At 44.4% G+C, this 17,323-nt stretch overlaps 1 protein-coding gene across 1 annotated transcript in view; it reads right to left on the bottom strand.

The window, feature by feature from the left end:
• The window catches only part of mta1 (metastasis associated 1), a 34,931-nt gene extending 18,275 nt beyond the window's left edge, over nucleotides 1-16,656 (bottom strand). The window contains 4 exon segments of the mRNA XM_048270795.1: nucleotides 1-54; nucleotides 6,080-6,173; nucleotides 6,433-6,500; nucleotides 16,459-16,656. The exon segment at nucleotides 1-54 is cut by the window's left edge and continues 73 nt beyond it. Coding sequence (XP_048126752.1) covers nucleotides 1-54; nucleotides 6,080-6,173; nucleotides 6,433-6,500; nucleotides 16,459-16,486 — 244 coding nt within the window. The 5' untranslated portion in view covers nucleotides 16,487-16,656.
• Nucleotides 16,657-17,323: the final 667 nt, after the last annotated feature.

Here is a 17,323-nt window from a genome sequence, read left to right as displayed (position 1 = left end):
GCTTCTCGGGCAGGTCCAGGATCTCGGGGTTCTCCATCTCCTCCTCCATCTCTCCTGCAGGGCCCAAGGGGGTTAAAGGTCAGGCCAAACATGGAGTGCTTACAAGGTCACCGGAACGACCCTGACAGACTAAACCGGACCATCTCTTCAGTACAATAACAAAACTAAATATTAAATCTGCTTACAATTACTGCTCAGTCATTACAATTACTGATGAGTTACAATTCATCATGAATCATTTTATTTACGAGTAAAAAAAAAAAAAAAGTCAAACCTATGTACTTGTTCTGACCATTTAGGTATTGTCCACGGAATAGTCTACAGCAAATGAATGGAGCCCTATAATGTGGTCAGTCGCAGTAGGTATACTTGTGCCGCAATTGTTGGAAGTCGACATGGGGTATATTGATTCTGAAACACCACGTTTGGATGCTACATCAGTATTACCCTCACTAGCAGTGGTTGGACAACAGCAGTACTTGTTGCTAGGCAACAGTGGTGCGGGGTGCTGATGGCAAGTATTAGCTAGCACGGCTGATTGGTATGCGCCTGGCTTCAGGCTCCCAATGACACTTCCTGTGAGGGAGCTCTGAAGAGCTCCACAACTGAGTCATAAGGTCTTTATTAAGCATTCGTAAGCAGCTATTAGCACTTCCTGAAAGAGGCAGTGTACTGTTTTTTACTTAGACATTGCTTATATGGCTCAATGTAAACGAATGCCAACAGCCAGACTAAAAAAAAAATGTAGACGCTTTACAGATCTGTGTGGTTCTTATGGACAGGGTCTTTGTTGACAGACATGGAGACATTTTAGAGACATTACGTGCCAATCTCTCCCTCCTCCAAAACAGACGGTGAAAACAACCGACTGAATCAGACTGTTTTAGTATGGCATGTTGAGTCTGAGGTGACTGCTATTCATCAAGTTTATCGTAGTGATATACAAGTTCAGAACCCTTATTTTAACAACAAATACAAGTAAATACATAGCCGGCTACGTTTCAAAAGACCACCTTCTTTGTCAATATAGACCTCTGTGGTGTACTAATGTTTTTCCTTCATCACCTTCTCTCCTATCTTTCAATCCGTTTTCGCCTCACTACACTCCAATTTCATTCCCTTACTGTCTCTCTCTGTTTCATTTGAAGGACAAATAGGCACAAAAGTGCCTTAAAATGAGTCCCGAGATACAATTGGATACTTTGGATACAGAGAGAGAGAGAGAGAGAGAGAGTTGGATGGGGAAAAAAGAGAGGAGGGGGAGAGAGAAAGAAAGAGAGATAAGGGGGGTTAAAGAGTGAAGGGGAGAGTGATTGAGAGAGGGAGAACAGGTAGAAGAGAGAAACAATCACAGGATTTGAGATGCAAGTGTCTAAAATCAATACATATTCCCAAGCTCATTCACTTGGTCTGCCAGCATTCACAATCAAATTCACCTTTCTGGTCCTTCACTGAAATGTGAATGCAAACCCAAAAGCACACACACTTTTAGGGTGTTTCTTGGATCACATTTATGTGTTTTAAAGAGACATTCTGAAGGGCACCGAACTATAATTGCTGTCGTTCGTTCCACACACTAGTGCAGACAATACATAATGGGCATGTCAGGTGTCAAAAACAGTCAAAACAGTATCAGCTGAGGCTACAGCTAGTGCTGGTCCCGCATCACAACATCAGCAGAGGTGAAGGTCCCCCATTTGAGTAAACAAAAACAAACAAAACAAAAAAAACAATATCAACCATGTTTTTAACTGGTCCTTATATGGCAACAGGCCATCAGTATGGGTTACAGTTCACAAGGCCATACACAAGGCCATACATATTTTACTGAGATGTGGGAGTTGTGACTTACTCCTCTGAATCATAACGGGCCAAGTTCAGCTAGGGGAATTTCCTCCCTCTCAGAAAAAGAGTGTGAAAGACCAGGTGTGCAAGAAACTATAGAGGGAAGGAAGGGAAAGTGAGAAGGAGAAGTGGTGAGAAAGAGAGAAACTTAGCAACAGTGACCGATGAGAGGAGGAGAGAGACAAAGAGAGAGAGAGAGAGAGAGAGAGAGAGAGAGACAAAGACGAGAGAGAGAGAGAGAGACAAAGACGAGAGAGAGAGAGAGACGAGAGAGAGAGAGAGAGAGAGAGAGAGAGAGAGAGAGAGAGAGAGAGAGAGAGAGAGCAGCTATTCCTAGACCGACCACCTCAGGTTTGTAGCCAAGTGGTCTGGCTAAACCACAGGAGCCATTCTCACCCAACTCCCTCGACCATTCACCTTCCGCAACCAATCATCAATTATTCCTGAATGAATCACCTTACCAGATGAGAGGAAGGAAGGAGGCAGGGAGTGAGAGAGTAGGTCTATGTATGAGAGCGCACAAGGCACTATTTTGATCTAGATATGTGAAAAGTACAGGTTTGAATTAGGGGTACTCTTTAAAAAAAGAATTCTATGATGGAATTTTAACATTCAAAGTGTTTAAATACCTAGGAAAATGTAACAGCCACTATATTTTAATGGTGGCCTTCATTATGGCATCTGAAGTAGATATAAAATGTTTAATAAAAAGGTAACTCAAATGAATATTATGTTATAACTTTTTATATCCCAGTCCCATTAGATCCATATACATTGTGACATTCTCCTCTGATATGACTTGAGTGTGAACTGCCTCGTCTCATTAATAAAACATCAAATCATTTTATGAATTTTTATTATTATTTTATCACAGCGTTGGACTGGCCTGTGGATTCACAGCCATAAAAAAGTAGTCACAGAGATGGAGCAGAGAAAGACGCAGGCCAAGTTCGCTTGCCACGAAAATGAAAGACTTCCATAGCTGGCCACCACACGGTACCACAAACATAAACAAAATGTGCTTAAGCTGACCATTTCGCTTGGCCAAAATGCTAATGCTTCAAAAGTATGCACCCGAGCACTGAGGGACTGTTTGGAGATCGCCTGAAATGAAATGGATGATAGCAGGAAGTTATTTGGTTATTACTGTGTCATTTATTCATTTGGGTGTTTTGAAACGCTCCCTCTCTCTCAGCACCCAGCAGCAGAGCGGGCGAGAGGCTCCCTGAGGTAGGGTGGGGCCACAGCACTTCAACTGAGGAGGAGGCAGCATCACAGAAAGTAAAATATTTAATCTGTGACTCACCCAACACACACAAACTTGTTCGCTCGCGCACACACAGAGAAAACAGTCTGACAAATGCCAACTACAAATATACTCCAGTGAAAACACACACACACTCACACTCTCTCTCTCTCTCTCTCTCTCTCACTCTTAAGTCTTTTCTTTCGGTCTGTCTCCTAAAAAGAGACTGCGAGACTAAATTAGTGGGAAAGGGACCAACACAGGCCGAGTTTGATCCAAGCTAGAGCAGAAATGCACATGAATCATCCTCCTAGAATCCAGTGCAATCAAAGGAATAGTGTAGTGGTTCTGACTAGAAGACGGTCGCTGAGAGACCTGAGATGCAGGAGAGAACTGCCACTGGTCTCGAATGCTCACATCAGGCCTCTATCCATCCCTCCTTCAGTCCCCCACTCCAACTCCATCTCTCATTCCATCCTTTAACCCACATTCTATCATCTTTCTCATTTCTTTCAATCACTCCATTTCACATCCTCCCTCCATTCCTTCTTCCCTCCCATGTTCATGTACTCCCTCCATCCTTCCAGCACCCCCCCCCCCCAATATTCAATCCCTCGATCGCGTCTGCTTTGATTGTTCAAATATTGCGAATGCCGAGGAAGCCGCTGTGGGAATGCTGGCAGCCAACGCCACTCTGAAACTGGAGTCTCAACCACACCACTGAGCTCTCTCCCTCCCCACACACACACACAGATGTGCACACATATGCTCACTCTCAGACACACACACACAGGACCTCTGCACACATAAAACAAATCATCACTCTCACTTTGTACACCATCCACCCTCCCACTCACCCCATTGCATACGCACACACACACACACACACACAAACAAACAAACAGACCCTCCGTCGTCGCCTCAGCACACACTCTGCATTTTCCATCCTCCCACCACTCCCACTCCCATCTGAGAGGCTTAGAGCCCACACGTCACTGGCGGCGTGGGCTGCTGAGCCCAGTTCAGATGAGCGGCACCATTTAGAATTCAGCACACGTTAGCTAAGGCCAAAATATGAATATTCAACCATTTCAGCTAATGCTTTAACCTACGTGCTTTTTATATATCGTACACTAGCGGTCAAAAGTTTGGGGTCACTTAGAAATATCCATTCCACTCCATTATAGACAGAATACCAGCTGAGATCAGTTGCATTGTTTTTTTTAGTCAAGGCAGCAGTTTTCAGATTACATTATGTGCTTACATAATTGCAAAAGGGTTCTCGACTGTAGAAAGAAATGGCAAGTATTCAATGCAATATCTACATTGCCCAATATCAGCAACCATTAATCCAATGTTCCAAAGGCACATTCTGTTTACTAATCTGATATCATTTTAAAAGGCTAACTGAGAAAACATTGGAGAACCCTTTAGCAATAAAAGACTGGGGAGTTATTTTTGTTACTTTATGGCATGAGAAAAAAATTACAATTGCACGTCATTGGGTTTATAACTTCTCCAAAACACACAATAAACTTAATTGACTGGACTGAAAGACTGAACAAACATTTAGATATTAAGAACTTTGCCAAATGTCTCTAAACGAAATCACTCGGCCAATTAATAGAGATCTATACATTCATGTCACCCTTCTACTTAGCTGCTGAGCCAATCACAATACTTTAAAACTTTGCAGTGTAGCTGTAGATTTGCTAAATTTCAAGTGCCAGGGGGAAAGGGTGTCTGAATGACCTTTTCCTCTCTTACCATAAATAAGGAGGATATAAGGAGGCTACTCACACATTGTGAGAAGCGCAAATTTGTCACATCAACAATGACAGGTAGGCAATATTACCCTCCCTCCCCAGTTAACTTTCAGACGTGCATCGGTGCGATGGGGAGACTCCAGCAGAAAAGAGAATGCAGAAGAAGGCTGAGCAAAGTCACCACACAGACGAGGGGCGTTTGTTGTAGCCTAAGAAGCTAGTGCTTATGACTGAATATATGACTTCATTCAGGATACTGCAACACACACGTGAAAACACATGTTATTAGTCCATGCTGCGTTTCACTAAACTCTAGACACTAAACTAGTTTGTTGCCACTGTAGCAGTGACGCTACTTACCCTAGTTGGAGAAGGCTACCAGACGCTCTGTTGAGGTGTTCGTGAATCAGAGCAGGTCTTATGATTTTGAAAGAAACCTAATTTGTAATGTTAGGTCTTCCGCTGCAGCATTGCTTAGCAGCAACCGATTTGTCATTTTAAATTGACCCGTACATAGTACATTTAAACCGATGTAGGGGTTTGCGTATGGATGCACTCGCATCTTTAACGTTTAAATCGGTTAGCAATACGTATAGGTGAATCTTTACACCCGAGTACATACCATTTCTTGCATATACTTCATTGCATGTGTTATGCCTACATTTTATCATTTACAATTCTAATGAATATCATTTTACTGTATTGTCTGATGTGAATGTTAGCCATTCAATGTTTGATACCATTTCATATATTATACTAAACAGCACTATAAGCTCTTACCAAAGGCTTATGTGTCAAGTAATTTTTCTAGATATTACAGCTTCCTCCATCATCTCTGCAATCCTTTGGTCCAATGCTCTGCTCAACTGTATTGACAAGACATCAATAATACCCAACATACACTCAGGTCTCTCTCTAATATCTCAGCAACAGCTCAGCATCCAGACATGCCATACATGGGGAGTTAACCGAGTGTGTCTGCTAGTGCTGGGAACATGTGAACATGAGGCACTGTTGAGCACAGGCATGAAGAGGAGGGCTGCCTCTCGTCCTTGGCCAAATGCACTTCAGGGACAGAGATTGATGGAAAAATCTGTGGTGATGATTGCTCTGTTGTTGTTGTTGGGTCTACTATTGCAACAAAGATGAAATCCCAACAACAAGGTAATGTGCAGAGACAATAAAACAGCCTACAGTATGTGCATCTCTCTCTCAAACTCACGTGCATGTTTGTCAGCCAAGGCAATCAGTGTGCTGGAGATGTCCCTGCGTCTGTAGAAACACACTACCTTGGCCTCCACATTCCCATTCGCTGTCTGTGAGGGCAAACAGACACACGTAAACAGCATGTGTTATATGTAAACACATACATACCATATATACAAACACGCACATCTCACATATGGTCTCACACACACACACACACAGGCTGTAAAACAGGACACCCACATGTGCAAATATATAACTTGGGTGTCTCTTTCTCACACACACTGAAAGTCACAGAAACCCACCCAGACATAAACATCCACAGATACAAACATACACAGCCATGAAGGTCCAGTCATACTGGCTTACCTTATTCAGTTCTTCTATTCGCCTAATGAGCAAGGGGTTGCTGGAGGAGTTTTCAAAGTACACATAATCTACGAGGAAAACACACACACACACATTTAGAGATATTACAGGTGCAGCTTACATCCACATAGATTGTATGACTAAGAATTGAACCATTAAGTTCAGGATGAATCATTTAATAGATTTTTTTTGGGAATATTTTTTTTTTTTAGAAGGGGTGATTCAGCAGCCTGTTCACAAAAGGCTGTTACCATGCACGGCCGGATGTGCCTCCTATTCGAAGGTTTCCCTTCCATCTTAAAATGTCTCTTGCGAACCGACATCGGTACACTACAGAAATATAAAAAATATGAAATGTACAGCCCAAAAGCCCAACACCCTTCTGATTGGATTATAAAGTGATTATTAGAAAGGAACGCCGTGGTTGGGCATGGAAACAGCCTCTGGAGTCAGCAGTCGTAATTAGAGGTGTGTACAGGGCGGGGTTTGCCGACTCATCTCTTCGATTGGACTTCTGAAGCACACAAGACCATTACTGCCTCACCCCCCCCCCCGACTCCACACCCCCACCTCCGGCTACTGGCCAAACATCCGAGTGATGGACACATTAGCAGCTGCAGTAAATGTTAAGCAGAGTTCTAAATGAGTGCTGGATACACACACACACACCACAGACTGAGCGCTTGATGGGGCATCTATAAAAAAAAAAAAAAAATCCCTTTCACAACACTCATTAGAGACAGGGGTGGGGGGGTCCAATAAGGCCACTGTTATTTTATAGGGCTGCTGTTATCATGTAGACATAATCTGCTGGCAAAACAATGCTCTTTATGAACTAATGTCTCTAGCACTTTTGTTTTACATCATTCTTCTATCCAAAGTTGCCTGTGAAGCCAATCACCTGAACTGTGTTTTAGGCCTTCTTCACAAGCAGCAACCTTTTCAGTTAAGTTTTGCATAGCTACTCTCACACACACGCACACACACACAGTTGTTTCACTATTTTACAAAGCAATGCTATAGTTTTGGTTCCGAGAGTGAACAAGTAAACCCACTAAGCTCTACAAGTAACTTTGAATAAAAGCATCTGCTGAACAATCAATTATACTAGGCCTCATTCAGCTTTCATCGACAAACAAACAACTCTGAAGTATTGCAAAGAGTGACTATTTCGAGAACTTCACAGTAGCTTGCACAGTTGGGACATCTGGCATGCGTGTCAGCGGCCTACGTGTTTCTCCAGGTCATATTCTACACTCTCCTAAAGCCTGCACGTCAACTAGGCCTATCTCAGCATCTTCCACACCACAATCAATGATCTTCTCTGAAGCAAAAGTCAACAGAGTTCTCCCCGGGCATGGGCTGCACTGCTCTCAAAGTCTTGTGGGGTCAATTCTGAAGGCTGTAAAGGTAACATGTTTAAATGTATATGAAGGATTAGGAATAACATTTGAACGAATCAAGGTCGCTAGTCTTCCTTTCTTCGTACACTCTCCAGACGATTTCCTGCCAGGCAAATAAAGCCAGAAGAAAAGTTGGTGGGTTTTTCTTTTTTTTCTGCCTGCTCTCGGGCTTGCATCAGGAATTCCCCTTCTAGTACTGAAGCCAAACCCTTGCCTGACAAACACACACGCCTGAGATTCATTTTTGAAGCTCAGCACACACACACGCCGAGGCGCCCTCGATTAAATGCGCGGCTTCTGAAGCCTCACTCAGCAGGAGGACAGGCCCCGAAACTGCTGGTCCCTTTAGCCAGCCAGCCGGTCGGTTAGCCTCAGAGCCGAAGGGTGCAGGGCTTTGAGGGTGAGGCGCGCGCGCGCGAGAGAGAGAGAGAGAGAGAGAGAGAGAGAGAGAGAGAGAGAGAGAGAGAGAGAGAGAGAGAGAGAGAGAGAGAGAGAGGCGAGCCGTACAGGGTTGCTCTTTCACCCGCAGTGTCAGGAATGAAAAACAACTCACAGCAGGCGTGCGCATGCAAACATGAAGACGCACACACACAAAAACAACACATACACACAGAGTGAAATGTATGGATGGAATAGCAGGGACAAATATGCACCATACCACCAGCACAGTTGGTGGAGACCTTTGGCATTCATGTTCATCTTCTTTCTCCTTCTCTCTCCATGTCTCAACCCAAACACACACACACACACACACACACATCTCAGCCTCTAATCTTCCTTCTCAACCAATCCCCCATCTCTCCATCCGTGCTGGCACCGCTCCAAGCCTGTGTGTCAGTGGGACGTCTCCGTTAGCCCCCGGCCTGGTGGGGCGTCTGCCGTTAAACACACACACACACACACACACGCACGCACACGCACACACACGGGATTACACCCACCACATGGAGTCCTGCCAGAGCACCATACCTCCCTTCTTCCATCTTTCTCTATCTCCCTCCCTTCTTTCTTTCTTTCTTTCTTCCCTCCCTTCCTTCCTTCATCTGTCCATCTCCTCTCCTCTTCACCTCGTCTTCGTCCCTCTCCACTCCTCCCTTCCTCACTCCTTCCTTTAGATGCCCTGTGCTCTCCATGCCATTTCTATGCTCCGCTCCGCTCATCTCCTGTTTGCTTCTCCTTCCTCCTCTCATCTCATCTCCGGTTTCAGAGCACATCTTCGTTATCTCTGCTTGCAGTCAAGCCCGCGTTATCCATACCTACCTCAGGCGAGAGCCCCTACGCATGCGTAGCAAGCACACACACACACAAACAAGCGCACACAAACAACGCACACACACACACACACACACCATTTCGGGCACAACACAGCAACTACCATTAAATACACAGAGACAGTGCTTGTCTAGTCTACGACAGCCATGACAGGGGACAGGGTAGGTCTAGTCCACTACTGGTATGTGGACTGTTGCTCCTGTCTACAGACACACTGTTGGTCTCGTCTTAAGAGACTCTGAGTGCACAGTGATGTAGACTTGATGTGTGGTCTGGGATTCTCACCTTAGCTACCTCTGTTAGATGCATCGATGATGCACTGAAGTTATCATAAACAAATTTAAATCACACACACACTTAATACACGTACCGACTACTACTACTAACACATAAATGTGTAGTGGGCAGACAAACAGACAAATAAAGGGACACGAAAGCATATGCATGCACGCACACATTCACAACACCAGCAAACACGCACACACACACACTCAAAACAAAGCACTAATGAATCATCTGGCCTACTTGTCTCTGCCCTTGGTGAAATGGTGTGTGTGTGGGTGTGTGTACGTGTGAGTGAGTGTGTGTGTGAGTGAGTGAGTGTGTAAGTGTGTGTGTAAGAGCACGAGCCACACCCGTCTCTCTTTCTCTCTACTTTTTCACAGAGTTCTCTTTGCACAACTGGCAAAAAAAAAAAAAAAAAAACTTGAACTCAGTGAAACAGACACAGCGAAAGAGTATGCTAGAGCACGAGGGGAGAAAAAAAAAAAAAAAAAAAGAAAAAGAGGCAAACCCAAGCTCAGACTTGACTACACTTTTTTTAAAAGACCTATAGCCAGCACAAGCCAGAACCAGTCCTTCTGTCTGTCTGTCTGTCTGTTTGTCTGTCTTTCTTTCTTCTTTCTCTTGCTCTCTCTCCCTCTCTCATAGCGCCCACGGCATTTGTGCCCCCATCCCCCTTCCTGCCAGCCACAGCCAATCACAGGGCAACAGAGGCTGTGACATCACAGTGCAGTTAAATTTTCTGTGATCCAATCCGAGTATGTTGCCGAGAGACGGGGGGTGTAGGGGGGGCAGACAGAGAGAAAGACAGACAAACAGAATGGTAGATGGAGGGGAGGGGGGGAGAGAGAGAGAGAGAGAGAGAGAGAGAGAGAGAGAGAGAGAGAGAGAATGAGAATTGGCAGAGTGGCATTATAACCAGGCCAGAAAGAGGGAGAGAGATAGGCAAAATAATGAGACGAAGGGTTAAGGAAAGAGAGAAAGTAGGGGAGAGGGGGAGAGGAGGACAGGATGAGGGGGAGAGGAGGGAAAGTAGGGGAGAGGAGGAGAGGATGCGAGGAAGAGGAGGAGAGGATGGGGTAGACAGACAAACTCCAAAAAAGCAGACTGAGAGATCGAGAGGAACAAAGGGAAGACCAGAGGAAGAGAATCAGATACAATCTAAAGCAAAGGTGTGGAGGGACAACAAAACGCAAATTCTGTTTGTCACACTCTCTCTCTCTCTCACACAGACAACTCTTCATTTAGAGGATGGAGGTTACTATGGCAATATGAACCGTTTGCCTTGGGATGCCCACCCCTTCTCTCCCACACAAACACACCATCAGCAACTGGGTTGTTTTTACCCAAGACGCGGGTTAGGCTATTCCACATCTGTTCAGAGACACCCTCCGAACTTCTTGAGCTTGAGCACGTCAGTCTGTCTGCCACTCTGCCAAGTAAGTGCCAGGCTGGCACACAAAGGCTCGACCACAACAAAACAACTATACAGTCAAAGAGGACACTGCTTTGAACTCTTAAAATGCATCTCCCCCACATTGCCATGGCTGATTCAAGATTGCCTTAATTTGCCTATATATCCCAATATTTCTGTAGTACTTGCATATAGAATTCAATTGATTTTCAGGTTTTGTAAAATGTTCCAGTTTTCCAAATGCAAGATGATTTCACGTCTGTAATATCTTTTGTCCCTGAAGATTAACATACTACAAAGAACTTCATTTCCAGACTACTTTCATTCCATTCAGGAAGCCCATTTTCCTGGTGTGAAACCGAACTGACACAGTGTGTTCCAAAAGACAATCCACTGAAAACCACTTTAGACTTCAGGTCTGCATCCATCTCACATCATGCAGTCACTGCAGTCACACTACTGAGTGACAGGAGTCCTTTGCCCATTCCCCTCATATTCTTTGACTTTGTTGAGTTTTGTTGTTGTTTGCATATTAAGTAAAATGACTTTACAAAAACTGCCAGGCAGAATTCAACACCAATGCAGTAGTGCTCTTGTGATGGCTTTGAGAAGTTGATGTGAAGCTTGGTGGGGAGACGAGTGCAGGCCAGAATGACACGGACGCCCGCTGCGGCGGTGCTGTCAAGACAGGGAGGCGAGTTCATCAGAACGCATGTAGCGCTACCTGACCGAGCCAAACAAAAGGAAGCCTGCGGTGCCAAAGCAAGACATGTGATAAATAAAAGATCAGGTTTGTGTTTAATCTGTCAATCACCGGCCAGTGGCAGAGAGATAGCCATCTCAGGTGGGACAGGCCTAGGCTGGAGTGAATGAGTGTGTCTCATTCTCTCAATTCCCATCTTCATCTGCAAACTCACATCCATCTTCACCTCCTGTTTGTCTATCGGTGTTTGGCCTTTCTTTCTCGGACCCCCCCCTCCCATCAGTTCTCTCTCTCTCTCTCTCTTCTCCCTCTCTCTTCTCCCCCTCTCTTCTCCCCCTCTCTTCTCCCTCTCTCTTCTCCCTCTCTCTTCTCCCTCTCTCTTCTCCCTCTCTCTTCTCCCTCTCTCTTCTCCCTCTCTCTTCTCCCTCTCTCTTCTCTGTGCATCTCAGTGTCTCGCCATTCTTTTCACCAATCATTCATTTTCACAGGACGACCACAGCGGCCCGAATGGTATTTTCAGAAAACCACAGATATTTCACCTACACCCAGCACTGAGGGGTTCTGACTACCTTGGACCCACTCGAGAACCTTTGGTGCCTACACCACCCCCTCCTTCCCCAAAACACACAAACCTCCCCTTCCTTCCCAACACACACAAACACCCCCTGCCTCCTTAACACACACACAAACACCCCCTGCCTCCTTAACACACACACACACACACAATCAGGCACCTTTAGCACAGGCCGAATGCATAAAATACACTGCCCCAGAGGCCCTGCCCTGCCCTGCACTGCACTGCACTGCACTGAAGCTGGAGGTGATGTTGGGGGATGGTGTGTGTGTGTGTGTGTGTTTGTGGGGGGGGGCTTCTCAAATCCCTGCGGACATGGACAAGGTTTGGCAATGTGAACAACCTTGACTGCTGAGGGTGAACACAACTGAAGTAAATCAGGAGACCAGAAACTCTCATTTTCAAAAAAAAAAAAAAAAAAAAAAAAAAAGCTAGATGCATTGGTTTGGGAGGTTCAATTTGTAGCAAGTGAACTCCAATGAGTTTCTTTTACATAACATGGGACCATATCACATGGGTTTATCCACTTATGGACTTACAGTGGAGTCCAGCAGAGAGGGGGTGGATGCTATGACCTCCTGTACCCACGTGAGTCCACCGGGGCTTTACCTAACGTGCCCTGCTGAAACTCGAGATGGAGGGGTGCTCCAGCAGGAACCAGAGCACAGGTCAGTAAACCAGCTCATTGGGGATTCCAGTAAAACACCAAAAAAAGGGAAGTACCGGAAGTAACTGAGAAACTGAATGATATGAACTGAATCCAATAAAAATAAAAAACCTCAACCCCAAAAATGAAACCCAATTTATAAAAGGTAGCTAGACATATTCATAGCTCACACAATTAGGGCTATATGTCTAGGTCCATCCACCAAAGTTATGGTGCAAATAGCTAATTAAACCCAGCCAGACTCTTCTCTACAGTTTGTTCTCAGGGACCCTGAGGAAGTTTCTACCTGGAGGGGTAAGGATGTGGGGAGAAAACTGTGGGATCAGACAGGCTTTGTTTCTGCAGCCCACTGTCTCACTGATGGCCTCATTCTAATGCAAAGAGCTATACATTCTTCCACAGGAAATGAGCTTTATACTCATTAGCTAAATAAAAGTCCCTTTTCTCTTTCTTACTTTTCTCTTAGCTAACCAGCACAACGTTTATGCGCATGCTCATGCATCATATTGACCAAATGGGTGTTTCTTTCTTTGGCGGCCCTACAAAAAAAAAAAACAGCCCTTGTCACTGTTATATTGAATGTGACGTTATTTGATTAGATATCTTCATCTTATGTTTCTGTTGCTATTAGACAGGCCTGTAACCAGTGGTAGGTCTTGGAGATTCTGTTTTGTTTTTTTTTTCCTGGAGGTAAATACCAAGGATAAACAGAGCATTCATGTCTACAAATGTCTGACCTCGCAATTAGAAGAGATAAACAAAAATATTTGGAGGATGCAAAACATCAATAGTATGCAGCATGCACACTTACATGAAGCTGGCACCCAAAAATGAAGTCTAAAGAAATCAAATTGAACCCATTCATCTTCTAGTACTGCACTGAAAACCCTTGGGCACATTGTTTGTGCATGCTTATTTTCTGAAAATCACAACATTATAGTAACACAAATCTGTCGCTGAGTGTGACATCAAAGCATTGGCCTATTACCCACAATTAGAGTAAAAGAATTAATCGCAGCCATACAAACAAACACACTGATGGTGGGACAGTGGAATAGCTGCCTGATGTTGCCTCTGAACAGGCAGTGCATAAATGGGAAACTTATCAGTCAGTTACAGTTAACAGCTAGTGAGGGGACTCCCAAGCTGAGCCGTGAGTAGGAGACGCTGACCTCACCTTGAAAGAAACACAAGAGAATAGTCTAATTCTAAACGGCTTATAAACCTTTCAAAAGTACTCATGTCCATGTAAGCTTATGTAGTTAGAAAAATTCTCTTCTTCTACTCACACGGTCACAAAAGTAGGGCAAAGATTTGCGCAAATGACCTTTTGTCCTACCAGTCCAAACCAGCCCAACCCAGCCCAGCCAGGCCCTTTTGGCCAGGCCAAAAGCTGAAATCAGAGACGGTAAAGCTTTGGGGCAGAGGGCTCCCACCCGACGAAGACCCCAATTTCCCTTGCCTTTGGTCTGGAGAGTGGAACACGGGCAGGTGGCGTTTCAGCCATGGAGCTGCAGGTTTAAGAGCCGTTCACACCAAGAACGATAACTATAGCGATAACTATAAAAATATATTGTTCTCGTTAATATTCACACAAACTATAACGATAACGACATGAATGATATCGTTGGGGATCACTTTCAGAGCGATCCCCAAAAGCCAACAGCCAATTAGAAACCATCAAATTTTCGCCATCACATTCATTAACACAAGGAGAGACTTTGCTTATCGTTGGTCAGTGTGGATGCTTTTAACGTTATGGTTACATTTATCATTATAGTTATCGTTCTTGTAGTGAAGCGCCCTTTAGACAGTAGCCTAAAAGTCCAACAGTGTCTCAGCTGCACCCACCCAGGTGGTTTCACTCCACTGCACTTGCCCCTCGATCAAAAACAGTACTAACTTAGTGAAAATACAGACTGGTGCCACAGACTAAGCTTCCATGGAGGCCTGAATCCATTTCAGCTTCACACAAACCCTTTGTATGTGGGCCAACTGAAAGCCGATAGCCAGTGACCATGATCCTCCTAATAGACCGGTAAAATCAATGCTACAACAGCGTCTGAGCAAGGAGTATGCCACATCAATACACAGGTTCTTCCAGCAACATCCAAAAAATCCAGTGTCTCCCAAAGAGAAACAGGCTTCTCTTACAAGCAGCCCCTTCAAGAAAGCTGGTAAGCTCCTCTGCATTTTACAAGGAGCTTTCTCTAGCTACCACAATCAGGCGTGAGGCAGTTGGAGGGTCAAGAAGACCACCTCTAATCTGCTTTATGAAGCACAGGTTACAGGGTGGGGGGGATTGAGTCCAGTTGGAGAAAACACTGGGACTTCCCATGGCTGAACTCAACGGAAGGAGGGGAGAAGGGGAGATAACCACTCCTCTCAGGTCAACTGATGAGTAGACTACCTGATGAGACAAAGACTCCTGAAGTCAGGAGACCAGACCTGGCAACAACTAAAATAACTTATTCATGCTTCTAATCACCTCCTTCTCAAGAGGTCAACATCAATGTGTAACAGTTAAGAAGTGGATACATCAGAGACTTGAATACGTTGGCTATCATAACAGACAAGTGCAGGTGTACCTAAAGGTGTAGGTTCTATTTTACCTGAAGAACTTAGTTCTCTATGCAATTCTATAACATGTTTTTGTTAGGTCTTCAGTCCACACCTAGACAGTTCAATCACCAGAAAACATTGCTATAAACATGGGAAAAAATGACAGTGTATTTTAACCAGTGAGTGTCCAAACTGGGCCTACACCATCCATATGAAAATATAGCCTAGGCTTCATTTAGCCAAAATGTATGTTGCTGAGGATAACCCTGTGGAAGAAATTCTGATTATCCAATTTTGCATAGCCTTTCAGAGTAGTCCATGATCCAAACTGCCCTAGAGCCAGCTAGTTCGTTATGGGGGTACATTTTGGCAGTCCGTCCCATCCCCAGAGGTTCTGACCCCATGATCTCTGCTAGCCTATTAGTTTGAACCTGCTTAGCTACAAAGGCAGATTTTAGGAACTACACAATGATTTAAAAACACCAGAACAGCTTTTTAAGTATTAAAAGGTCAATTAAGAATAAAGAATTCAGATTCTGGACCTTGTGGTTGCCATAACAGTTCAGGAGGGAATTTGAGTGATATTTTAGGCATTTAAGTTTAGCCACACCTGTGAATTTCTTTAATTTATGAAAGTGATGATGGCTAATAACTTGATTGATGGTAAAGCTTTCTACTTAAATGGCCATCGATTTGAATGGCCATCAATAAACAGACGGTGTGGCTGTAAGAGTTCACATCTTCTGAAATGTAGTGGTTACTTACGACGAGAAAAAGCTGGCTCAGTCTGCTCAGTCAAACGCAGTTTCCAACAAAGCTAGCAGACCAAACTTAACTTTAAAAGCTAAAGTGACTTAATGATTTAAGAGAAAACAAACCGAGAGCTTTCGCGCGCGTGAAACAAAATTTTAATTTTGTTACAACTTCAGACATTTTAAACGACAACATTTTAAAAGACCATTCACTTGGTTCCGACACTCTTCATCTCCCTTCTCAGTCACCATCATCATCCTCTGTAGCTACAGCACACGGCTCTTTAGCTTTGAGAAATAAAAGAGGAAGGACAAACGCAGCTGCTGTGGCGTACAAACATCGGCGTACACGCCATTGTGGACACATAAATAACGTTACATCAAAAACGTGATCTACCTCCAACCCGATACATGTTGGCTGCCATGACTGCCCCAGGTCCTGGCGTCTCCAGGTAGGGCTTTCTGCTGCCGCCGTCGCTGTGTTACCACTGCCGCTGAGTGTGCTATGTGTTGGAAAATGGTGGATTGATCAATACGAAGCAGACTAGCTAAGGGATCTTAAAGCGACAGCGCACCTATTTTAGGACGCACTTTTCAAAACACTACAGTGCGGGGGGTAAACCTAAAAAACCCGCGTAAAATTTGGACAACACGTAACAAAGCAGCTCATCAGGACGCTTAGCCAGAATCGGTCACGGGTTGGCCTCCTCCGGGGGGTGGACTCGAGATGGACCAGGGGCAGCGCGAGCAGCACGACCCACCCGCTTCTCCCCGCCTTCCTCCAAGAAGAGACAATTGCTGCTAGACTTCGGCTTAAAAACGAGAGCGAGGTAAACAACTGTTGCTGCTGTCTTTCCTAAATTACTTCTATTTTGAGTGAACTGGCGAAGAAATAGGCTTTCTTTCTTCCTATTTATCTTTGTTTCTTTCTCATATTAGTCTATGGACAATTTTCTCCTTTAGAATTAAAATACAAAATTAAATTTAAACTTGTATGACCAATTTTATTCTTGCTTTAATTCTAGAGAAAATAGTCCATAGACTAATATGAGAAAGAATGCCATGTCCACTACAACTAGCCTATTCAGCCCAGGCCTACCAGCCAGTGCAGGTTATCTTATCCCTGTGGAAGAAGAGCCTATTTCTATTGCATCACTATAGGACCAATTAGGAGAGTCCACAATTATGGTAGTCCATCCTTCAAATAGGCTACAACATCTGTAGAAATAATCTAATTACACATTCCAAGGGGCATTAATTAC

The sequence above is a fragment of the Alosa alosa genome, chromosome 19, assembly GCF_017589495.1.
Source record: "Alosa alosa isolate M-15738 ecotype Scorff River chromosome 19, AALO_Geno_1.1, whole genome shotgun sequence".
Classification (NCBI taxonomy): domain Eukaryota; kingdom Metazoa; phylum Chordata; class Actinopteri; order Clupeiformes; family Clupeidae; genus Alosa; species Alosa alosa.
This window is presented reverse-complemented; position numbering and strand designations above follow the sequence as displayed.